At 41.8% G+C, this 27,555-nt stretch overlaps 1 protein-coding gene across 2 annotated transcripts in view; it reads left to right on the forward strand.

Moving 5' to 3' along the window:
- The window catches only part of LOC118414736 (gamma-aminobutyric acid type B receptor subunit 2-like), a 52,603-nt gene that overhangs the window by 2,374 nt on the left and 22,674 nt on the right, over window positions 1-27,555 (forward strand). The window contains exons 1-2 of one of the 2 annotated variants that reach the window (XM_035818948.1): window positions 13,375-13,673; window positions 24,456-24,726. In XM_035818948.1, the coding sequence (XP_035674841.1) occupies window positions 24,484-24,726 (243 nt within the window). In that variant the 5' untranslated portion in view covers window positions 13,375-13,673; window positions 24,456-24,483. Of the gene's footprint in view, window positions 1-13,374; window positions 13,674-24,455; window positions 24,727-27,555 lie in introns of those variants that run through there. The other variant, XM_035818947.1, reaches the window with a different exon arrangement.

Raw genomic sequence — 27,555 nt, forward strand, 5'->3', positions numbered from 1 at the left:
GATACAGCAATGACAGCAATGCCGCATCTGGTGTGAATAAACGCTTTCTTCTGAAGTTCGACAAAGAGATTACAGATGACTTGGTGACAGAATGAAAAATCATACTGACTGACACAAAATCAAAGATGGTGATATCGGGGTCAGTAGCCTGGTGCCACATGACAGACATGGAATGATACAGTAACTGTGGGGGAAGCGAGAGAACATCCTCCAGGAACAGCTGTTACAGTAGCTCCTGAAGATAAGGAATATGTCTCGAGATGTCACAGGCTGAGCCTCTAAAAAGTACAGTAAGTCAACAATACACCCAAAGGAGTGCAGTGCTTGAATATCAGAGATTGCAATGATAGCGGGGTAAGCCACGGAACAGGCATCAAACTGTACATGTGATTTACGTTACTGTGGGACAGTGCTTACAAGCCAGGAAAATCAATGAAAACTGAGCTGTCATAGAGGGCGGGAGTGTGGACAGCACTCGCCAGTCCTATGGTATCACAACCGAGATAAACACGAGTCAACACACACCAGTAACAAGTAACAACTGGGATAAACACGGATCGGCACTCGCCAGTCCTATGGTATCACAGCTGAGATAAACACGAATCAACACACACCAGTCACATAGTAACAACTGGGATAAACACGGATCGGCACTCGCCAGTCCTATGGTATCACAACCGAGATTAACATGGATCGGCACACGCCAGTCACAAGTAACAACTGGGATAAAGACGGATCGGCACTCGCCAGTCCTATGGTATCACGGCTGAGATAAACACGAATCAACACACACCAGTCACAAGTAACAACTGGGATAAACACGGATCGGCACTCGCCAGTCCTATGGTATCACAGCTGTGATAAACACGAATCAACACACGCCAGTCACATGGTAACAACTGGGATAAACACGGATCGGCACTCGCCAGTCCTATGGTATCACAGCTGTGATAAACACGAATCAACACACACCAGTCACAAGTAACAACTGGGATAAACACGGATCGGCACTCGCCAGTCTTATGGTATCACAACCGAGATAAACACGAATCATCACACACCAGTCACAAGTAACAACTGGGATAAACACGGATCGGCACTCGCCAGTCCTATGGTATCACAACCGAGATAAACACGAATCAACACTCACCAGTCACAAGTAACAACTGGGATAAACACAGATCGGCACTCGCCAGTCCTATGGTATCACAACTGGGATAAACACGAATCAACACACACCAGTCACATGTAACAACTGGGATAAACACGGATCGGCACTCACCAGTCCTACGGTATCACAGCTGAGATAAACACGAATCAACACACACCAGTCACAAGTAACAACTGGGATAAACACGGATCGGCACTCGCCAGTCCTATGGTATCACAGCTGAGATAAACACGAATCAGCACACGCCAGTCACATAGTAACAACTGGGATAAACACGGATCGGCACTCGCCAGTCCTATGGTGAACTGGGATAAACACAGATCGGCACACGCCAGTCCTATGGTGACACAACTAGGATAAACATGGATCGGCACCCGCCAGTCCTATGGTGACACAACTAGGATAAACATGGATCGGCACCCGCCAGTCCTATGGTGACACAACTAGGATAAACATGGATCGGCACCCGCCAGTCCTATGGTGACACAACTAGGATAAACATGGATCGGCACCCGCCAGTCCTATGGTGAACTGGGATAAACACGGATCGGCACTCGCCAGTCCTATGGTGACACAACTGGGATAAACATGGATCGGCACCCGCCAGACCTAATCTCCAAGCAGATTCCTCCGGTGGCATAAAACAGTAACATAAGCTGGGGAAGGACTTCAGCCGGCAGATGGGTAAAATTGGCCACCGCGGTGGCCAATTTACCCCTCTGCCGGCTGAGGAATCTGCTTGGAGATTACGCCAGACCTACAGTAACACAACTGGGATAAACACGAGTCGGCATACGCCTGTTCGTGATAACAAAAATTTGCCGTCTTTGGCATCCCACCTGACGGCCACAATAAACACTAATGCACTTCCCTTATCCTAATACTTTCCCAATAATTTCTTACCCAAAGCAAGCTATACTCCAGTGTAACCAAACTGCGAATCAAACCTGACAGCCCAGGCATCCCATATTCGTTTTGTCCGACAAATTTAGCAATTAGATAAATTTAGAATACAAAAGGTCCAGTCTTGTCTGACAAATTAAGCATGCCCGACAAGCCCAGGTATCCCACCTCCGTCTTGTCTGACATGAATATTTACGTTAACGTTTACCTTTTCACATCTGCTTGATCCCAACCATGACCCTGTTCGGAAAGTACATTTCTCTATGTCCATGAAAGCGATATTCTAAAGAGTTGAACCCGTCTATGACAGAGTTCCTGTCTTTGGCTGACCTTCGGTCTCATGACGTACAGATGCCCGACACCAACAAAGATCAACAAAGTCGTATAAGTCGTGATAAAGTCATAACATTTTATCTATTTACTTTTAGATTGTAGGGAACCAATCCACCCATCAATGGTTGATAAAATAAAATGGGGACAGGGTTGGAGGGAAAATTTACGCTCAGGTTACGAACGTCCGAGCAAATAGGGCGACCGTCTGAAGAGCCCGCTAAAGCTAGGGGCACAACCCGCCGTACTTGCAAGTGCGTGCTGTCTACGTGCCAAAACGTGGGCAATCTTTTGGTATCCGTAAGTGGTAAGTACCGTCTCCGTACGAACACGTGGCGAATCACACGGATTTGGGAGCACGCAGACGCGCCGTAGAAATTTAAGTGCATGCAGAACTTTCTCTGCGTTCGGGCTGCGGATTCGCCCTCCGTACGTGCCAGTACGGGCGACGCGCCTGCCCTGTACAGCCAATGGGCGCCCAACGCACTGGCTCCGTTAGTTTATTAAAGTTTTCTCACGGTCAAGTGCTCTTGTAGTTAGTATTGCAGCATCAGAATCCGGAGTCTCTGCGGTGGAATGGGTGGCATCTTACTTGAGGTAGCTGCTAGGACTTCTGGAGGCAGCCGCTAGGACCTTGAAAGGTCGTCCTATATAAACATCTCCGAAAAACTTACGTTCATCGCACTTGCACGCACTTACACCATGCGAGTGAGTGAGGAAACCGTACGTAAGCAGCACGTGTAAGTAGGGCCTGCATACGTTAACGTGGCACTCGCACGTGCAACTCACTTACCACTTGCGCAACGAACGATGAACGCAACCGCTCTCCGCCAGGCGTGGCGTGCAGACCACGTACTTACACCTTGCGCAACCGTGCGAGTGACGTGCGTTGACGTACTCCCTCCCTGCTCTTGCCAGTCGTTCCCCACGTTTTCAGGAATATGTGGCGGACGTGGCCTCCACAAAAAACGTACGGACAAATTGCACGTACGGCGGGTTGTGCCCCAGGCTTAAGATTCGATTGAGCCGCGTGAGCTACGTGTCCATGTGCACATTGGAAGGTAGATTGTATTACATAATTAGCATATTATTGCCCGCGGGCACAAACAAATCCATGATGTCCCTTCATGCGTCCAACCTAAAATCCAAAGGAGTACAGTGCTTGAATATCAGAGATTGCAATGGTAGCGGGGTAAGCCACGGAACAGGCATCAAACTGTACATGTGATTTACGTTACTGTGGGACGGCGCTTTCAAGCCAGGAGTCATAGAGGGCGGGTGTGTGGACAGGAACTGATATCAATACACATTTAGGGAACTGTTGACAGGATGTGTCCATAAATGAGACTATTGACAGGATATTGCATTAATAGTCTTGTGAATGATTTATATCTAGATACATGTATAGTGATAATTCAGGTATCAATTTGCAGTGTAACAACAAAATTGCAATTTTTGCATAGATTGGAGGAAAATTGAACGAATGTCGCTAAGAAAAGGTACTTTTACAAATGATTACACAGTTTCAGACAATAAAGACATCAATTGGGCTGAAGTACACTTAAATGTCATGAACTCTAGTGTCATGCTGTAACATGCTGTATCGTGTTCTGCTTCCCTGTTATACTTCGGCACAGTCTCAATTGGACCGGTGCCCGCCAGGGGTGTAGCCCCGGCTGGGCTCCGAAGCCACAAAATTATCTCGGACTACCGGAAACCGCGAGAGTGCCTCTCGGTGTTCTCACGGATAGGTAACGGCGCCTATTTGTCGTAGAGTTAAATAAAACTCCTCCAGGGCCCTGCCGAGCCCAAAAATAGCCCGGAAGCTAAAGTCCCCCCCCCCTCCCAAAAAAAACCTAAACGGCCTGACAGGGCTCCTGTCTGAAATTGTGACCTAAGCATTACCGGGGGCGATTGATTTCTCTCCTTTCAATTGATTTCGCCGCCTTCAGAACCCGTGGAACATGGAGGTGATAAATGTTCCAAACAACAATTCTCTTTGATATCTTGTCTCGAAGCAACGGCGTGACGTGACGACACAACTAACGATACCGTTGCCTGGCAACATTTCCCCTCAAGAAATGTTTTTACGGCGAGTTGCATAGGGCCCCACTGCAGGTGGGCTGACTGTGGTACACCAAAATGGCCGACTTCGCTCGTTGCTAGGGGGAGGATCACGTGACTGAATAAACCCTATAGAAAGAGAGTATGGTACATGAACAGTCAGTTCACCATCTCAAAGATTCAAGAATAATGCAACAGTACTAGTTGCGTAAATTTCTGGCAGCTTTCAAGGGTCTAAAACAAATTCAGCGATTGATATGATATTAGCACAAAGAGATCCACCAACTTCTACCAAGAGCTAAAACTGATTAAAGCTGATATGGTGGCCGTTGTTGTGTAACATTTGGAAGATGGCCGGCCGCGATTCGTTCTGGTTAGGATGTATTTACGATGGAAGTTTGTGTGTGCGCCTTGAGGATTAGAGTATAAAAAGGGGGATAACAAGAACGGGGCCAGAGTTCTTACTGTCACGATGGTAGCATGCTAATGTTTAGCTTTAAATGGCTAGGGGCAATCTTTTTAAGTCACAGATTGATTATGTGCTCGTTTGAAAGGCTCTTGACTTCGGTGGTTTGAGTTAAGATGTAGTGGGAATGCAGTGACCCCACAGTTAACTGTATCCAGACTGGCATTTTTTTTGGCTTTCCCTAGACTGGCTCATTCGACCCCCTTCGTATTTTCAAAACGGCTTACCGTCCGATCACCAAATTTGCAGGGGCTGATATGCTTGTCGAGTTTTATGATTCCTGAAATTTTTATATCATTATAACGTAATATGACGCAATTATGACGTCATTTATTGATTTTTTTTGGCTGAAACGGGGAATTCCCATAATACCTAAATATTTCACACAAAAAGTTACCAATAAAGCTTTCTTATCAATATTTAAGTGTTATAAGACTTCTGTTTTTAAAAGCCGACGCAACGACGTCAAAATGACGTCATAAAATGGCGTCATCTATAGTTTAGCTATCCGCCGTCTTGGATTATCAACCTGAAATGATAATTTTTTCCAACATATAACGCTAATACCCCATGAAAATGAATTAAAAACGTTCACATGTTTTCTATAAGAAAATACCAAGTAGTGATAAAATCCGAGTGAAAATATTAAAGCTGGTTATACTTTTCATCATGATATTGTCGGCCATCTTGGATTTTGACCAATTACGTCATCTCATTAGCATAATTTATGAATATTTAATTACAAATGTTCAACCTTAATGTGTTAGATATTAAAGATATATGAAAAGAAGTTTGATTAAGCAGGAAAATTTTTAAATCCCATTGTTTAAACCCAAATTAGTCATTTTTGTAAAATTTGCCTTTCAGAAACCCGTTGCCATGGCAACACGAATATAGAGTCAATAGTACGCTAGGGGTGTCGGTTGACCATATTCATATGAACGTTTTTAGTCCACTTTTTGGGGTTTTGTTTTTTGTTTTGTTTATTTTCAAGCACCTGGGTAGCCTATTCATTGCTAATACACTGGTTTTCAATAGGGCCCAGTTTCACATATACATACAAGGAAATAAAAAAAACAACTTACAGAGAGAAAAGTAGACATACAAGTCGGAACAAATAAATACAACTGAAACATGAAAGACACAGATTTTGGGGTTTTGGGGTTAGGCCATGTTGATTTGATTATATGGATGCCATCCAAGCTCGCATCAATTTTTGGCCCTTTGCAAAAAAAAGTACAAATGGTAAAATGAGCACATATATGCCGTAGATTAAAACAAAGTATCAGAAAACAGATAACTAATGCCAAATAAATACACAAATAAATCGAAAGTCAAAGAATAAGATATGAGAGAACAGAAAAAAATCTATTGTTGGTAGGGGGATGTACCCGTACAAAAAAGTTAGCTATAGGCCCTGTTCAGTCCAGAGGATCAAGTCCAGGTCCGGACCTGAGCCTGGACCTGTTTGTCTATGGAGACATGAGAACTGGCAATACTCAAGACAATGGTATTTGGTCAATTATGCTACAAAGGAATCTGTTTGGTGGATTATCCGACTCCCACTGGCGTTTTAACATCTCATCTCCATGTAATCAAGGCTAACTGTATCTGTACCTTTGACTATAGACACTTGGTACAAATGGCTACTTGACTTCGCTCTTTTTGTCTTCTTGGCCCGGTAAGACCCCAAACGCCTGTCGACACAGTGTGTCCACTCCCTAATTAGCAAAACCCTTTCCCGTACGTATTGCACCCGTACGATGTACTGGGCCCTACACCCAACTGTTGGTATACCGTATTATGCGTTTTTATTCCTATATGTTCTGAAAAAGAGCCCCCCCCCCCCCCTCTGGCAACATGGATTAAAAAAAAATCCCTTTCTAGATAGGGATAATGACAATCCACAGGCCGTCATTCCCGGAAGTACCCGACAATAGCACAGATGCACGGCTATATCTCCCTTTCTTTTGAGGGATCTCGATAACTCAGAATTTGTTTTCTTTCCACTTGTCAGTTCGTTAATGTCACCCTGCTAAAACTGTGCGTATTAGGATACAATTACAAGGAGGAAATGTACTTTGCAGATGGCTTTTGTGCCAGACTAATGAGCAACGCTTGCACGGAAACCATTGTCAAATGCGTTATCAGAGGTTAATCAAAGTCGTGGGCTTTTCCATTCGTTAACGGGGTTATGTGTGACAGAAACTTTTTTATGCTCTCACACTACATTCAACAATTTTCAGCAAGGTTTCAAAATCTGAAAGCATCAACTCCTGAATCGTTTCTTATTATTCTCTTAAAACTTTGGATTTTATCGTTTGATAAAAGATGTTCTTGGTACATTACAGCTCAGCCGAATTTTCAAAATTCAAATGTAGAGTTTTGGTCAGTACATAATGGTAGTCGTCGTCCTTTCCCTTCCCTCGCTCCTGTCAGATACACCACGATGTGCTTCATGGTATCTTGGTGCAGGTTTGATTGACAACTGAACGTGACAGTCAGACAGTCAGGCTGTGTTAATTACAGCAGGGAACCTATGAACATCTGAAGAGCATCTGCTTAAGCTAGATACCCGCTAGTTTGATCGTTATTAACTAAAGAAGCTGTCAAATATAGCTTTTTTCTTAGAAATCGTTTCCAACACGTTTTTGCTGTATACCCCTATTTGGGAACGATTGAAGACCGCCACGAACGTACTTATTACCGCCATAAAAATGGAGGTAGTGTTTATAGTATGTGGTGGTGTTAGGGCCTCCTACCAGATTGCTCTGCAATTGCGGGTACGTTTTTGTTAAAATCTTTCAAGACGGAACGACTTTATATTCGGTATGCAGGTAGCTTAGACAAAGATGTACACAGCATATTGCAAGTCAGGCAAATTATGACATAAGTTGCATAATTAATGATTGAAAAATCTATACTTAAGGTCTTTTTCATGATATACCTACGCCAGAAAGTAGTTACTCAAGTAACTGGATATGATTTTGGAAACGGTCAGACGTTTCAAACAACATTGTTTTTCGTCAGTAACAGTGGAGAAATCTTGTTGGAGAGGGCTTTTATGACCTAGCTGTGAATTTATATGCAATAGAGATCTAGTTGAAGTACATGCATACATGTATGGCACTTTTACATCAGTTGTAAAAGTGCAGAACATTTTTCACTTGTGAGATATGTCAGTTAGCGAAAGGTACACATCACCATCGGTAAATTTGGCTCACACATACGATCTACAATCATCATTTAGATTTATAGATATCCCTCCATTTACATATATTATAAAGAGGGCAGTTAAAGACAGAATCCCGGTAATCATGATTTGATGTGTATTTGAGGTTGTTGAGACAAAGATGCACACAATGCATACTTGTGACATGTGCGTACAATGAAGTCACATTTATTCATGCATACATTATGTAAAGGTGGAAGTTATTTTCATGATTAATCTATTTCACGGAGTATGTCTACCAAGTCTTGTTATGGATAGTTAAGATTTTAATAAGCTGGTTGTTATGAACAGGCTAATATGACATACAACAATAGAAAACAAGTCACACACAAATGAATACCTGGTGTTCCCGTCGTTATCCAGGTAGTGGTTGTGTAATCCATGCTGTCTGTAAGGTTTGTACGTGCCAAGAATCGTGATCATCAACTTGATTCCTCGACGGAAAATCCATGATAGATTATGCATTAACTTGTAGTCATTCATGAGTACCTTTCATACGTGAAATCCGTCTGTATAATAAACGCGCGCACACACACACACACACACACACACACACACACACACACACACACACTCACACACACACAGAGAGAGAGAAGGATAGAGAGAGAGAGAGAGAGAAGGAGAGAGAAGGAGAGAGAGAGATAGAAGGAGAGAGAGAGAGAGAATGAAATAAATAAAAAGAGCCTCCTGAAAGTTTTTTTTCTAGTTTATGTTCATTAAGTCAATACATAGTACATTAATCACCAATAATCACGACATTCCAAAGCTGAAACACAGCAGTGCTGATGGCACCATCTTTATGAAAGAGTGTTGAGCATTGTTCAATATCTGTAGCATTAAACTGTGACGAACAGTACAAACTCTGACCACTGATTTCGAGAGGGAATACCTTCTCATGTTTCACCTCTTTCTCCTTGGGAAACCACGCTTGGGAATCTGAGAAGGTCGATACTTGATGTCCCACAGATATCAATTTTCGCTGCTTCTATTTCATAACGTCATCCGTGAGGACGGCAGACGACGATTGGCGTACATTACAGACAGAGATACACAGGCGAGATATGCAACAACCCTTTTCGTTTCAAGAAAGTATATTTCAATGACACGTTTGGGAAGCAAAGGCAAGATGAATTACTTAAGTACGTGAACCTGAAGTCTCCCTCAAATGCAAAATGTATCGTATGAGCTTCTTTTAAAGTCCACTTAAGTGCATGTTTGCCGCCAGCTATGAACGCACAGGTCGCTGGTCTCCACACCTGAGTAGTGAAAATGACTATCAACAGCATCAGCTACAAGTATTCACTCTCACAGGCATGCAGTAAGTGCTGCTTTGTTCGGAGGTTAGGTAGCCCATAGCAACAGCTTCATCGCGTTATCTAGAATTGTTTCGCTAACATTCTATATCATTTTGTTCAGTTTGAAGCCTACCAGTTCAGGACTTACAGAATAGGAGACATTATGATGCCTGCTAAGTTTCAAATTACGTTACAGCTGATGCCACTTTCCGACGTAAAAAGATGATTAAATGATTAATTACGTTGATCAGTTGTTCGTTATAGTTTACTACATCAAAATCCTAATATCTATTATATTTCATCCTTTACATAGTAATGTTAAAAGTAGTATGTGCGTGGTATGTACAAATATAGAATACAACACGGTGTATTCCGTATCGCCCAAGGTATCAGCCCGAACCGCGGGTCGGATCGCCCGAAGGCCGGAGGGTACCCACCTAAGAAAACCCATGTTTTGATGCGAAATGCGCCAGAAGTTGAACAAATTTAGTGCCCTCGAACAATAAGTGTTGTAACAGCAATGTTTCAACGTCCGAATCAGGTATTCGAATTGCCAATTCGGCCCGCTCGAAACAGTTCGATTTATTCGAATAGAGCCTGTGTGATACGCCTTTCGAACCTGTGCGATACGGAAACGTACGGCCCGGTCCGGAACACCCGTATCGAATGTTTTCGCGTCACAGGTATGACATAAAACATAGTATAGGGGCTGTGAGACACCAATACACTACTGTACCAAACATCGAAGAAAGAGTAATAAGCAGATAATACAGATTACAAAAGGAAGCAGCAAGGATCGTTATGCAATATTTTTTCGATATATGTGCTACCATCTAGCGATATGAGTTACGTACACACAAGAGAACGCCATCTTTCCCTTAATCATGTTATATCATCTACCCCGATTCTGTATTTTCCACAATTGATAATTTCATCATGACCGAATCATACAATACGTTGAAAACACGTCCCTGAATCTTTTAGAGTAATGCCCCCAAATTTAATTGCAGAGAAGACGTTCGTTAAAGGCTTTGCCAATAGCTCCGATAGCAGTCCTAATGACTGTCTGCCTTCCTGTTTTTGTAACTTGGCAATCTAATGCGATTGCGATGGAAGGTAGAAGAGAATCAAGACAGATTGGAGCGATTTACATCACCTAGGCACCCGCGGAGCTGGAGACTGGCGCCAGCCGCGGAGAAACTCGGGATGATAGCATGTGATCATGCAGATTCTAATTGGAATCATTAGACGTATAAATTAGACCATCAAGGGCATTGATATTGATTTATTCTTTGATTTCATTACATTGCAACAATCGTGTTACCATTGACTTTATCATAATTACACATGGCTGTTAGAGTACATTTATTAGATATTACGGAGGATAGGCTCTACTGTATTTTTGCTTAACAGGAAGACTAAGTCTTTTTAGTTCGCTTGGAAGTATTCCGTTTGTAGGAATGAATGAGAGACAAAATGTCTCTCTTCAAAGGAATATTCCATTCATCCTTTCAAGTACTAGTATACATGTATTCATTTACCTCCGGGGGTATTACATGACGTTACTTTTAGGCATTTAATGTAGAAATCAGATTTTCTTAAACATTACAATGTCTGCAATTGATATAAACATTTACGATGTTACGCCTGTCACCATTGGCACGTTTCTTGCCTTGAGAGCCGATGTAAACATGTTTGTGTATTCCCGCCCTTTACGTTATCAGCGGTTTTTGATGCCGACGTGAGCATGTATAGTCGGTTGGAGAATGAGATTCCCTGCGAGTCACGACTCCGCGACACCTTGCAGCGCCATCATAAGCCTTCATCAGCCTGATCCATTCTTCTTCCTGTGCTACAGGTCGCGGCATGTCACATGTGAGCCGTGCATGAAAGCTCCCGCCTATTTGGTCTAGATGGCTGTCAACTCCATTTGCCGCGGTCCTTTGGATGGGTTTTGTATGTTAGAGATGTGAACAAATTGTCAATTTCAGTTGTCAGGTTGAGAAGTGAAACTTTTCCTCCGTGTTTATGATAAGATTGGTTGGTAAAAACAACGTCTCCGAAGTTGACGTTGATATCGGATGTATAGCAAAATAACTCTTTGATGGTTATTGATGAAAGGATGTGAGTCTAAACGCAAAGCCCACATAACTGCGCTCCAAACAGGCTAGAGAGTTCCTCACTGATCAGCTTTCAGAGTGCCCGTCAAAGTCTCCTTTACGCTGATAACCTTCTGCTTTGGGAAATATTTACATAGCACTCACATGTCATGTTGCAACGGACATAAAGCCTTTCAAAGACCCTTTGTTTTTTATTTGTCTATTTTAATTGTATTACATGCCCGGTAAACCGCCTAATGGTGTAACACACCATGTTTGTACTGAACAGTACAAGCTGGAAAAGAGATTTGTTTGATCCACTCACAACGGGATGGAACTCTACTCTTTTTTAGATAAAAGGGGTGGGTTTTTTAACGTGCTCGATGTACATGCTCAACAATCGGCCTCTATTTCACATTCTAACCGACAAACGTCATTTGTGGAAGCTAGGTACACACACGTGGTAAATTGGTGTAAAGGCCTTGTCTGGATTACCTCCAGATTCTGAGTCAACATCCTGCAACCCTGACCACAAGGCCACGTGCCTCCACCCGTAGTTACATAATGCACATGTACAATGTATCATGACGAAACCAACACATCTAGTGTCAATAGACGACAAGAAATTTGGGGCCTGGTCATAAACAACTTGACCCCTAGCCTTATTCTAACCCCATACAGCACCTCGCACGATTAGATCAACGGTTGGGCAAAGGCAATCGGTGGCTCGTATTTATCATACTTCTTATCCTCCACAAGTCCTTTGACAGAATTCTTTATTGACACAACAAAAGTACAGCGACTTTCGTAAGGTCTAAAGCAACTACTTACAGTACATATAAACAGACATATATCAATATCTATAGATGTGAATAAGTCAACACGTTGATATAAATTTATACATTTGTTTTACAAGAACAACGGGACTTCGCACCGCACATTGGGGGTGGCGGTGTCTTCTATATATGAGTATGCGAAGTTGCGTTTTTCCTTTTTTATTATTTCAGAATAACTTTCTATTCCGACTGGGTAAGAATCAATCATGTCTAGAATTCGATATTTCTGTCATGTTTATGTGACTTATTAGATGTGGATGTTGCAGTTTTGGTCCCCAAATCTAATACGTCATAACCAGGAATCATAACGTTGTATTCATTGTGGACAACTCCTTAGCAGTTGCACATCGTTTTGAATATTAGAAGTAACAGTAATCAGCCTCACGTGCACCCAAGACGTTCCATATTGACTGCTCTTGTGCTCCATTCCCTCCAATTGTGGTTCCCACGTCAATCAGAATGGCTCCAGGAGAGCGTAAAATTGAACCGGCGTCAAGGAAGCAGCTCATGATTTGCAGGATCTCGCGTGGAATTTGCGGATTAGTCCTCGGACTCAACTTTGTAAGGCAGATATAATCGTATTTCTATGCTTCATTCAATTTCAGACGAAAGGGTTGGTTTATCCACAAAGGTGTCTTTTTTGTAGCACAGACAGTCGCTGTATCGAGAATATGAGAGGTGGGCACCCTACAGCTGTTAGCCTTGACTTTCCTGTCACAACCTCCACAATGAAGAACTTCAGTAAGAGTCACTGCTAGAAATCGGCCAGTGTTAGTTAATCTAGCGCCGGATGTAACAAGGACCTCCGGAGCCTTGCATGTATGATGGAACTTGACAACAATTACAGGCAACTGCCCAATTTTCAACCCCTTTAATGAGCAGCTGTTTTCCGGATAATTGATCCTTCAGCTGTCAAATTGTGAACTTCACGAATCTTTGAGTGACAACAAAGTACGTTTCGTGTGGATGGTCTGGCCCACAAAATTAACCGACGAGTGGGTTGCAGAGGTAGCACCTGCATGATTACCGCATAGTCAAGATTCCTCAATCGTCGCAATTAGGTAAAGAGGTGTACGACAAGTGGTTGGGAAGGCCAGCCCACTCATTAGAAAATGTCATCAACTGAGAATCACGCAAAACAGCTGGAGGACGCTGCCTTCATGCATGTGCCTCTCGGGAAGGGGTTACCGTCTTGTGACGACTGTTCTGTTTATATGACAGAGAACATCGCCGTGGTCCATCTGTGCTTGTCTGCTGACATTGCTGCCTGAGCGGTAAGAGGTGCCTGTACACGACTGCCACGCTTCATGACAATGCCGATGTTTACTGACTGTATGTAGAACAAATAATTTGTCAGGGCAATGCGTTCTTTGCCTTTTCGTGTTCTATGAGTTCCTCCAGTATGAAATTTGTGCCCGTATTTGTAATCGATGCTGCTATTCATGAGGACCAACAATATCTATGGTCCGTGGTAATCACATTCACTGCCAATTGCGTTTCCCAGCTACCATCCGTTATCGACAAACACGTACAATGACATCGTTAAGGGTCATTAGTTTGATTGTATTTTATACTTAGTTGCCACAATTTGCTTTCAGAAATATTCTACATATGGTCTGCTGCGTACAATGCTATTGGATCCTGTAACTCAATGCAAAACAGATTTGGGCTCTTGTAATTAGTCATCTTTATTTTAACAACCAGATCACCAGTCTGGTCATGTTGCCAGTTGAGAAAATGTTGGAGACTACAGACTGCCGCTGATTTCAGCTATTTTCTAACAACAGTAATATTCCTCGTCTCGTGCTGTATAGACCCTTGTGTTGTCTTATTACAATTTATACCAGAAAATTGAACAAATTGCGCACATTCATTCTCATTAGATTTCGTGCCACTTAGCTTCCCCCTGAACACACTTGGAACACGCGACCACGCGACACTTCTGGCAGACATTTGGAACCGTTCAGTTTCACCTTCAAAGTTTCCTCGGGTTTGAAAGAACAACGTCTGTAGAAAATAAAATGCTTGTAGTTATTTAACGTTACTGTGTAATGTATTGTGAGGAAAGTTTGCTTGAACCTTTGTTTATTCATTGTCACCAAAGGCACAAAAGAAACTTTGATTTTAGAATCCTAGCAAGAAAAGTGATATGATTGTTCATGTAAAGAGTTGGTTCAATACCCAGTCATTATTAACCGGATAAAACACGGCCAGTGACTCGGCTACAGGATAGTCTCGCCACTGGTGGCCTTGCGTACGAGTGCATAGCTACAGGTGATATGCCCTGTGTGGGCAGTGAAGTAATAGCATTCAAGACTTCTATCGAGTTATGGTCGGCTTTGTACGACGATAGCAGCTACTCGTAGCTAGGTGCAGTACCTTGAGGTAGAGACTTGGTAATTTATGCAAATCATAAATGAAGCTTATGTGTATTACTCTTATTGTGAAGAAACAAATTGTAATACAGAGCATGGAGTATTTTACTGCTAGTGGAAGAAACCTTTCTAATTAACTCTACTCTTCATCATGAATTGAAGGCTTTTTATCTGGCACCTGGACGGTTGGACTTGATGTGATTCTCACTCTTCTATCTGAAGAAGCTGTAACGTATGAAGTGACCCTTGATGACGGTTGTGATCCCAGGTTCAATCAGCCGCTCCTCTCTATATTAGCTTCACGCCATGGAAATTATATTGACATGTTCTTGTCTTTAGAGTTAAAATGCCCTTTATACCTCATTTGAGCTCTTCTTTTGCATGGATAACTCCTTTTACCTAAAGTTCAAAGGTTACCCTGGTTTGCACATAAGTGATGGCCTTATGGAGAGTGGTTTGTTTTGTATGAACGCATGTTGTGTGGACATGACTGTTGACAACGATTGGGGAAAAGGGGAAGAAGAATGGTATGTAACAGTTATAATCTGCACCTCGACCAATGGAATAGGGACAGTCCTTGGGAATGTGTACAGTTTTTTTGGCGACGACTAATAGACGAGCCTAACAGTATATTATGCGTCCTATTGGCAAGAATTCCCAGAATTGTACAGCAATTTCTGGGATTTTTCCGCGCATGCGTTCTTGCATCATGCGGGACTGAACCATTACATTCGACCTCGCAGTTTCACAATTATCAAACTCGCCAAAGCGCAAATCTGCACATCCCCCTATTCAGAACCTCTCTTGCCCAAATGTCTGTTAAATACATGTGTGTTAAAATATGGAATGATCTTCCCCCTCCCTTAAGAACCTTACTTCCTCTCTCCTGACTTTTAAACGTAATCTGAAAATCCATCTGTTAATCCATCCGAGCCCCCTGTAGTAGCCACATTTTTTTTAATCATATCATCTTAATTCATTCCATTATTTGATTATCCTTATTGCACTATTATCATTTTCTAAGTATTATGCTGATTTATTATTAATTGTTAAGTCAAACCATTAATTACTTGGTTATCCCTATTGCATCATTATCATTTTCTACATATTACGTTACTTTATCATTCATTGTTAATTCATACCATTAATTACTTTATTATTATATTATTATTATTCTATGTATTACTTTACTTTATTATTATATATCATAAGCAATTTTGATTAGTTTAAAGGAGGAGGGCTAAGTATAAGCTTCACAAGCTTTTTCCCTCCTCCTGCACCTGTTTTATCCATTGTTTTCGTTTTGTGTTTTAATGTAATACTTGTGTGCGAATAAATAAACAAACAAACAAACGGATAAGCTTTTCAGTCGAAGTGCACATAAGTCATAACAATATGAGAGTCTAACACGTGTGACTCGCTCTGCATGCTGCAACGAATCCGGGCCTTGATAGACGTCCGTATAGGTGTATCGGTTCCATAAAAAGTCAAAAGCTTTGCATCTTCCTCGAGTTTTTATACCTGTTACCTACTGACGTCAGATCATGGAGCTGTTATTCAGGCCTGGAATATCGTGCTATACACAACATTGTACAACATAACCCCAGGTTAAGACATGTTGTTACAAAGTTGTTACAAATTTGCGATCGAAGCAAAGCAATGTACGATCAGCACATCTGCTTCATTAGCTCACTTGGTATTGTTGGTCCGTCTTGTTCATACAACTCCAGAGATCGCGAGTTCAAATCACCCAAGGTGGATTTTTAATTTTTTTTTCAATTTGGACATTTATCATATATACAATATATATCATAGATTAGGTTTAACACTTGATAGCAAAAGCTGTATTGGTTTTGTTAGTGTCAAATTGTTACGGATTTGCGATAGACAAAACCTGTATTGATTTTGTTAGCGTCCCTGGGCACCGCCATATTGTCTCAAGGGAGTCTTGCATTTTGTCCCATCGGAGCATTGTATGATGGCAAGAGGTGTAGAAATTTCGACGTGTTAACGACTGACTGCCCTAAGCACATTCTTCACACGGCACAAATGATATGCTTAATCATTAGCCAAAGTAGATTCCAGGCTCCAGTGCCATTATTGGAACCGATTCTACAATTTAGCCATGATATCTGTTGGCCTTCAGTTGAGAACGAGAGATAAGACAATCTCTGGAGGAATAACGTTCTTTATGATCTTGATATCAATTCTGTTTTATATTATCTTATATATTGGGATTGAACTCTAACATGGAGTAAGGTACCGAGAGACAAGTAGTTAGTGTAGACACAATGCAATATATTTTACCCTTACCGTTACATGAAACGTTCCAATGCAATATCCGGGACAACTGGGGGCGTTGGAAATTGCTTCTACTGTTACATCGGGATAAATCGGAACCTTTGGACGTGAAATTACAAGACACTAATACATTTCTCAGAAAAGGGTAATTCTGCGTTTAAGCTACACCAAATCTCCCCCATGTAATATATAAGTATGTCAGTTTGTAGACATAGTACACGTGGAAGCTAAGAAATGATAATGAACTAAACATTTCCTAACTAAAAACAGAGTGCCAAAACAAAATCGTCCTTTGGAGGTTGAGGAGGTCTGTATGAATGTGTAAGAATGACCTGTAAACTGTATCTTTTCCCTACATCTGCTGAACAATATTGATTCCAATCCAGTCCCGGGCGGTCCGGTCAGAACCTTTCACACTGGCAGCTCCTCGCCAGATTACCTAAGAACATATAGCCAACGTTGACGTTTAAAATGGCGGCATTGGTCAGATTGTATGGTCGTTAGTCAATAGGGTCAGCACTAATCAGTCAACCACCATCCGTTACTTCAGTATGAGTTATGTACAGGATAGATCAGGATCAGGTCGACTGGTCGATATATCGTTTGTTTGTTTGATTACCTGTCTTACAGCGATTATTAATTCCTATGGGATTCGTGACTTCATCTAATTGTTAGTAGTTTGCTCATGAGCTCAGCAGTTTGAATTTAAGACAATGTGTTCTGTTTGCATTCTGATGCTGACACTCAAATGAAACTTTCTCGTGTCTTCTATTAAACTCATTGCAGCATTTTATAAATTTTTGGGACACCTATATCATCTAACCCACTCCACCAACACACACAATGTTGAAAAGTATGGCCAAAGTTGGAATGTGCAAATGTTTCTACACCACAAAGACGAAATCATCTTTGTCGTGACTACTAGTATGTGAAAAGGCCTTGTCAAATTCGCTTGCAAATATTTGCCGTGACTACACATCGTGATCCCTACACGTTGTGTGACACGCCTAAAGTTATTACCAGGCATGGTTCATTCTTAACCCAGACATTACTGTTGGCACTAATGCTAACCTTTTGGGTGACTACATTGGATCAACGCTGACAAATGGATAGCCTTGGGCATGGCAGCGTGTAGCTAGTGATTGTACATGCGCTCTGATCGTAGATATATTCGTGTCACCGACATGGGGCTTCCCACAAGATGGCGTCTTTTTTTATTGATGTTTGATTCGAATTCCCTCAAGCGCGATAGATAATCTTAAAGACACCGTGCCAAGAAACTTGTCATCTTCACCTTACAAGAATGTATCCTTTACACTTGACATTTGCTTTATTCTTTCGTAGCGTAGGGATGCTGTAGGTTTTTGGTATCTAGTGATTTCGGGTAAAATAGCCAATCTTTGGGGTATGTTTGATCTAATGTGAGATCATCAATGAAAGACGGCCCCTCAGAGTGGAGAAACGAGAGGCCTTGTTAGAAAAGAAGAAAACAAAACCCTCCGGAAGAGGTAGACCAATTTATACGAAAGGTAACGATGCGGTCAGGTCTTACCCGCAAACAGTAGGGACGGTTGGCGAGTTGATCCTGAAGCACAAATGTCATTAATACCGCGGCACTGGCCGCCTGGGATGTGTCCTAGTTCACCACGTGTGATAGCTCCGTTCCCATTTGGTCAATTATCGATCTTAAGGAAGCCGATTAAGGTAGAAATGTCACTGGCGGCAAGGTTGCTTGTTTAAAAGACCATGCCAATTAAAGGCTGCTTAAGTGGTGGACAAGCACGTCATAAAACGCGCTTGTCCTTCCTCACGCCATGTACGCATCTCGAGATGGAGAAACAGATTCCCTTTTATTGACGGAGTATGATATACCCTGTATTTAGATAAAACGATAGATGGCTATGCATAAATGTTTCTAACACAGTCAATAAAAGGTAATCTGTTTCTCCATCTCTAACTTTTCATCATTAAAGGAAGGCCTATGCAAAAGTTGTGTCCCACAGATAACAGTCTTCATCACGGTAAGCGCCTTCGGTGACCGTTGAACTTACAGAAATTGCACTGCGACTTTGGGAAGAACACAAAGGAAACGGCAATGCACAGTGACAAGCCGATAGTCAAGCCATACGTATTATATTCAATCCCCTGGGCTGCCGTACTGAATCCAGGACGTTTGTAATAACGCCGCAGGAGAAACTCTAAGCATACGAGGAAGGCCGAGGAACAGGGAGTCTCACGTGCTCCCAACATAAAGCGGATTGTCCCGTCACCCTGCCGTGACCTGCCCGCTGAGCGCGAGTCGCAGTGCTGGCTCAGCAGTGGCCTGTTGTCGGTAAACATGCGGATGTGCAGTCGTGCCTGTTCCTGGGAACTTTCTGTCGGATACCGGGGCAGCCACCTGGCCCTGTGACCACTCACACAGCTGTCAACATGTGATAAGTTGTTTCCCACGTGACACATTAAAGGACAACGTTGTCGTTCTTCTCCCATACTGATCACCACGTTTCTCGACTGCCCTTCCTCACGCTAGGTACGCACCTCGTGAATTTCTACAATATCAATTTTCTCGTGGTTGACTGATATTATTGTGACAGACGTGGGCTAGTTCACCTTTCATCCGCAGGGTAAGCTGTATCTGTTGTTTCTAAACACCACCAACTGACCATTTCAAATGGTCCGGACCTTTCCGCGTACTGGTGACGAACGTAATTTCGTCGTTATTTCTATCCAGTAGAGTTATAGTGAAGCAATTGGATCAGCTATGAAGAGACACATAAACACTTCGAGGATGGTATAATTTTGTACCCGTAGTTTCGTAAACCTACTGTCAATTGTTGGATGCCTTTTCATTCCAACTATTCGGCGCATAAGGAAGCAGGGGCTGGAGTGCTGGAAGCTATTGTTTTCCTCGACTTTTACCTGTAATATATGTGAACTTTTTACTCGACGATCTTTTGAAATCACTCGAATGAGAACATAATTCCATGGCATATTCAAATAAACTCTCTATAGTTACCAATTCTAACTTCAAAAACCTTTGGAAAGGGGGAACTTCATACAGATAAAAGCTGCATACCTAGTGTTGAATATGAAAGGATCAGCAAAGCTTTATGTCTTGTCCTAACCCAGAGTTACGTATAGATCTGCCCTGTACACGTCATTGCTGCAATGCAGTCTCCACTAGTAGAGTTTATGGTAATGATAGTTATTAAGGCACGATGAAAAGCACGCTATCAAAGGACCCGCGCCACCTCTCTCTCACAAAGTGGTCCAATTTCACAATATCGCATTAGGGTGAACCAATTCTATAACTGGAGTTCGGCGACCTCATACCTCCATGAAAATTTAGAGCTTTTGTAAATTTCATGCAATTGACTAATACATTAACATAATTTATGCATGGTGTTGTTCATCATTGACAGGAGTACACATGTCAATTATAAAATTCCCATTATTAATCATAAAGCGGTTTTGCAATTTTTACATAAATTATGCAAATAAGTTCCTCATTACCATATTTGGTATCTGCTTATATTCCACCTATCATAATTAACATGTGTTACATTTATTGAAGTCCAGTTAGTGGAAACAATGGAATTATACAATTTCCTCATTAATTATGCACATTAAGTCCTCACTTGCATAACATGTATATCATTATGAACATCTTTGCCTAAGGTACCTGCATACCTAATATGATGCCAATCCGTCAATCCCTTCTGCAGTTATCCTCTTTGGAGTGTCTTGACAAAAACGCCCCTGCAGTTCCAAAATTACATGTTAGGGGGCTGAAACTTGCCCCACTTTGTCATGACGCTAAAAGCTATCTACCACCTAAATGTCACGACCATATCACGTCCGGGACAAGAGATACATTGAAAAAACTGCTATGATATAATATCCTCATTAATTATGCAAATGTACGCCTATTTTGCATAATTAGTATCTTACCTTGTACAACATTGTCTAAGGTACCTACATACCAAAAATCATGAAAATCCGTTGTTCCCTTCTTGAGTTATCCTCGTCAGAAGTTTTTGACAAAAATGCCCCTGCTTTCCCAAAACTAGCCGCTAGGGGGCCCAAACTTATGTCAGTTCTTCCTGAGCACAAGAGCTATCTTACACCTTAAAATCGTGACCATAGAATGTTCAGAACACCGAGATAGCAAACCGGAAGTTGCGCTGCAGTACCAAGGGAAGTCGCTAGAGGGTCCAAAATCTAATCATTTCCAGCTTTCATCACACACTACCAACACACCGAGTATGAAACCAGTTCACCCAGCCGTTCTTGAGTTATGTTGTTTACACACACACACACACACACAGACACACACACAGACAGACAAACGCGGGGTAAAATATAACCTCCATGACATTTCATGGAGGTAATTAACGCCAAATAGCATTTAGTCATTGACAAGCGACTGGATATGATTTTGGAACGGTCAGACGTTTCGGACAGCATCCGCCATGTTTCGTGACACTGAGGAGGTCTTGTAATGCAGCTGGTAGGGGGAAGGACGAAGTTAATCATTCTATAATTAGCTTCTTTTATGGAAGACCAAAAATATACTTAATACGATTGGCACCTGGTTACTTGAGATTCGATCGCACGAAACGTTATTTCCTCGCAATCACGTCAGGTACATCTACTAAACAACTTATGCCCTACTTCTGTCATTCAGTTGCGTGGGTAGAGCGCTGACCTGTACATAGCTTGTCGCTTACGGTATTTTGTTATTCGCTGTCAAAAAAGGCTGCATACAAAGAGGTAGAACGCAATTTAGCAGCTGACGAAAGGTGGTGGGTGCTATACGAGGGCGGTTCAAAAAGTAATGCCACTGGTTTTATAACAGGCTCATTTTTTCATCGAATGAGTTGAAATTTGGCACAAAGGTACAAGAATATGTCCTCTTGAGATTGACATATCTCAATTTGTTGTTAAGATTTTTCTGAGTGACTGAGCTGAGTTCAAGATGACCACACCCCTGTTATCCCGTCGGAAGAAATTAGAGGATCAATTAAAGTGCAATTGATAATGTCTGTAAATCATTTGTAGCCATGGTAAGAAACTAAAATTGCACATGTATCAAGTTGCAGTTCTCTTTAAGCCACATGACTATTTTCAACTTTTACATACAATCACTTATTATTTTTTCGTTCCTGGTGTGAAGTATGGTCGTCAGGGGCGTAATTAGCGGTGGAGTTTCGCATCTTTTAGCAAATAGAAAAGCAGTCTAATAAAACCTTTATTCAACAAATCACGTATTTGGCTATTAATCAAACTGTCTGTAATATAGTAACTCGCTCCATTCTAGTGGCTGTAAAAGATGAACCATCGAGAGTTCAAACATGAAATTTGGCATGTAATCTATATAGATATCTGTTATTACACTGGTGCAATCTCAGATTCCTACAATAGTTTTAAAATGGTAAGATCTAGAGGAACTGATCTCCTGACAAGCTTTCAAGGGTGTGGTCATCTTAAAATCATCTCAGTTGCTCATAAAAATCTGAACCACAAATTGAGATATCTCAATCCTAAGAGGATATAGTCTTGTACATTTGTGCCAAATTTCAACTCTTTCGATGAAAACATGAGCCTGTTATAAAAACAGTGGCATTACTTTTTGAACCGCCCTCGTACCATGAAAGTTTGACAGTTTCCGAAATCTATGCAGCTGCGTAACACCTACCCATGTATCTGGATAGATTTTGGAAACGGCCAGTCGTTTCTGGCAGCACTCACTACATTTCGTCAGTGAGTAACTGCTAGTATAGTATTACATTGCGCATCTAACTTGGATGTCTAAACATATCAAAGAAGTAACATCTATGTAATAGATTCCTGGTATACTTGCAGAAGTTGGGGGTACGTTGACTTTCGCACTAGTATGGCAACGTTAACTTAAACTTTAAGACCTCCGACCTGGCAGTATCCAGCTGATTCCCTGACTGACTCACACCGGGAGGCCACAGCTGCGTTTCAAAGACGTCTGCAAGAGGGACATGAAGACCCTTGATGTTGACACAGATACAGGACACTGAGTGGACCTTGAAACTGACAGATCCAGCTGGAGATGCACACTGTCCAGACAGCTAATTATACAATCTAAAGAAGTCAGACTAATGGGTAAGGGAGAAGGATACGGATCCTAGAAAGAACTGAGCTTGCAAATGTTCTCTATTTGAAATATAATGTCTTTCTCATAAAGGACTATTTAGCCATAGCTGAAGTTGTATGGTTAATGTCAACTGGCATTTTACCACGTACCAGTACTGACCGAAGGGGGTCATATATTATAGCTACGGAAACACAATATACAAGAAAATAACACCACTCTAGGCAGAGCCATCACAAGACATATCTGATGCCGCGTGCGGAGCTTAACCGGCGGTTTTAGAGCCATTGAGCCGGGTCACGTGGATATTCACCGGGAAATGAGGGGCTGAACGGCTGGCGCACACTGCTACATTGTCATCATGTTGACGCAGTCGCAGCACGTGACGGGTACTGTAAAATTAAGTTTGAAGAAACAGAGTTGTGCGACGTGATCGATGGGAATTTCGCTCTTGTCGCATTTGGAAGATTTCAATGAGTAAATCATCACACTTACATCGTGCAAATGAGGGTCTCGTTCACATAATTAATAATGAGGAAATGCTACAATTGCTTTCTTTGCTGAGATATAACTTATAGACTTTGAATAACTTCTCGGTTAGAGAAGATAATCAGCTGATGTAATTTATTTAAATCAGTACCTTGATTGCATCACCAATGACAAACATTGATAAAACGTCACTAGAACGGGTTAACATCATTAGGCGAAATTATGAGGTCGTTGAACTCCCGTTCGTACATTAGATTACAATAGATCTCTGCTTCTTGGGCAAGGACCTCGACGTACATTTTGCATTTATTTCTTCTTTTTTTTTTTGCATATTTCAATTAAGGCGTTATCCCGTAGAAACCCACAACTGCACTTCTGACTGCGCGCTAGAAACTCAGGACTGACGTCATAGGGAGATAACACATCAACCATCCCTCCCCGCCCAGGCATCAGTGCAGGTGGCACGGCCTCCCTGTGCTGATTTGGAACCGCCGGAGGCAAATGTGAAAAACCAATTGCGGCCGCGCATGTGCCCCGCCGCGAACCACGTAGCGCTTTCTAAAAGACCTTCTCAGAAGACTCTCCCATCTATCACTTGTCAGTTCCTCGCTGGTCTCTTCTCCTCATCCCCTATCAGCCCGACTGGAGAACCGAGGCACAGAGCGCCTGAACGTGTACTGCCTAACCGATCCTTGTTACTAATTTCCTGTCTGATCGACTCTGAATGCGTTTTATCGTATTGAAATCGACTTCTGTTATTGCCACAGAGTAGAAGAGCGGGTGCAGACTTTCGCCATGAGGTGGTTCTTATCTCTTCTCCTTGGTCTCGAGCTGTTCACGGGAACAAGATCCGAGGGCAGGGCGAAGGATCTGTTCCTGTACGGGATGTTCGACCAGGGAAACTCCCCGGTCACCGCCCGGAAGGACCCGGCCTACCAGGGACTGCTCCCTGCTTGTGAAATGGCGATAGAGCAAATAAACAACCGTTCGGACATCTTGCCCGGCTACAATCTCAAGATCCCAGATGACATGATCATGGTAAGTACCCATCATCACTAGATGGTCACTGCTAACGATGCTTCAGTTTTCTATTTGGTGGTCCTTCCCTTTTATAAATAACATTTTTAAAAGTATGTATTCAACGAGATAGATGCTACGGAAATAATACATAGGCGTCTACACGAACCTTTAGGTTTGTATCTTCGACTGCCGGGTGGTCTGATATCAGCTCTATCATGATTTTGTTTATTGCTACAAAATCAGGTGTTAACCTTCCCAAAAACTGTCTTCACCAGCTTGTCTTTATAACCGGCAAGCGTGTACAATGATTGATAGCGGCTGATGTCTCTCAGTGGTTTTAACATCTCGGTCTGACAAAGAACAATGTTGCTCTTTCTTATCCTGCATTTTCGTCTCCTATGAATAAATACGCAGATTCGGAGGAAGTATTTCATTACACTAATCCTTAAAGTATTGATGTCAAATGATTTTTTAAATCCTAGAACATGGTTGCCATACAAAATACAGCGGGCAAAAATCGAGAGAAATGTCGATTCGTAATCAAATTCATACTTATGCTCTGTTATTTTCTAACCATTATCTATAGGATAATGATAGTCTAATAATGGAATAGGAGTGGAGTATACAATAATCAATATACCCCTGGAATATTCCTACTCTTAAAACGATTATTCTATACGTTGACTTAAGTATAGACATTTTGCAACATTTACTCTTAGCAACCTTTTTTTGTGTGTGTGCGATAGATCCATAATCTACGCATATACGTTAACATACGACTCACGGAACGAGGAGTGACAAATTTCCCATCTTCTCCGAGAGGTCTTCTAATGACCTGTAAATAGCCAGACTCCAATCTTCCATCAATCTCTATTCATAGCCCTCTGTCTTCTAAGCTGCAATAATGCAGTCGGTATCACAGGCATTAGGCTATCAAACTCATATGGGTCATCGAAGCAGATGATTTGACAACCACGAAACATCGTAAGGTCTGACGTCTGGTGGAAAAACTAATTTTCTCTTCACATCGCCCATGCCGTCTTACCGTGGATACGTCTGTCTTGATTTACATGACCATTCCTTGTGCTTTCAGACTCGGGGTGTCTATGAAATACGATATCAAATGCAACCAAAGTGGGAATTTTGCTTTTATTCCACCTTTACTTTCCCATTTTTTTATAATTCTTTGATAATAAAGACAAAGACAAGGACAATATGACATTGTACTTGAATTAGCAGCTTATTACAACAGTGCCACATACAGCGAAACAAAACATATTCGATAAACGTAGCAATGATCACAGCAATGATAATATGAATGGTAACGTTAGTGTATTACAGGCAGGTTTGTCTTTAGTGTTCATCGTAAGACTTCATCGTTATTGTACATGTGAGGGGGTCACACCGCTAGAACACCCAAATTAATGCTTTGGTGTGAATGGGGTCTTCAAAATGAAATTAAAATGGAACTGAAACCATTGTAAATGTAAAAACGTATTTCAATACGTTTTAGACGAGTTAAAACTCGTCATTATCCACAACGAGCAAACCTTTGAAAAACGAAGATGTAAATTTGCACACAAACCAACACATGTATCGATACGTTACGTGTGCTAGATGTGTAATATTATTCTCACAGGATTCAAAAGGCTAACATTTCTTTTAACTTCACCTCTGGATCCAGAGGTACTAGTGACTTCAGTCGACTGTCCATCTGATAGTCTTTGAATGAATTTCAGTGCGTTAAAAGAGTTCGCCACGATCACAAAAACGACCGAGGGCTACATTTAACAATTTGTTACATTTGTTTCAAACGCTGACATGAAAGCTGCGCTTCAATACCACTTCGGCGGCGGCATCCCTAAATGTTGTTTTCAAAAGAAGAATCGGAAGATTTGGAGCGCTGTTCAGAGCTGAAAGCCGCAGCAGTGGATAGGGGATATTTTCAGAGATATAGTATGAATGATAGTTGTTGTTAGATACCATTGAAAGCATCTTGTTATATATACGTAATATGCGTAGTTCCAAATGGACCAACGCATAACTTTTGCAGGTCTAAATTGTCATTTCTAAAGCCCTTTAATAACAAGCAAACATGTAATGAGTCTTGTTGATTGAACCAGGATCTGCGTCAGGGAAAACCTCCGACCTCTTAGCTCATCATAAACTTGTCAGATCCAGTACCGTCTGCCCCTTGAGTGGTGCAGTGTGGAAGATAGTTACAACTTCTGTTGTGGATTTCCATTTTCCATCCAGTTGCAATATAGGTACAACCGGATTTGCATGTCTGATGTCTTCAGCATCTTTAGTCATTTATTTTGATATTCCGAACCAGTGTTCATACTGATGTATTTCAGGATAGCACACGTTTCTTTTGTCATTCGTCTATGTTTATAATACCCTTGGGTAGTTGGGACCTGATGACTGAATGTACAGACGATCGTATCTACATCGTTCAATGTATTGGCCTTTGGGGTTTATACCTCCACAAGCAGGACACTAGACCTTCAGTAGGTAAATCAGACGTTCGGTACAAAAACAAATCAATGATACTTTACATCCAGAGAAAGGGAGACACATTTTCAACGGTAGAGACAGACCAGATTTGACAAACATTTCCACCTGTTTACACCGTGGAAGCAGCTGTGTAACGCGCCCCAAAACAGCAGTGTTTCATACAAATGAGATAAAATGGCATTCACATTAATTCTACTCATATTAGAGGCAATTATCCTGAGAAGATCATATCTATCACGTAACATATGATCCTGGCGTCAACACCAATCATCATGTTTCGGATGCCTTACAATTGAGTAAATAAATTTCCAGCTCGTACTTGCCATCTAG

This window comes from Branchiostoma floridae, chromosome 4, assembly GCF_000003815.2.
Source record: "Branchiostoma floridae strain S238N-H82 chromosome 4, Bfl_VNyyK, whole genome shotgun sequence".
NCBI lineage: Eukaryota > Metazoa > Chordata > Leptocardii > Amphioxiformes > Branchiostomatidae > Branchiostoma > Branchiostoma floridae.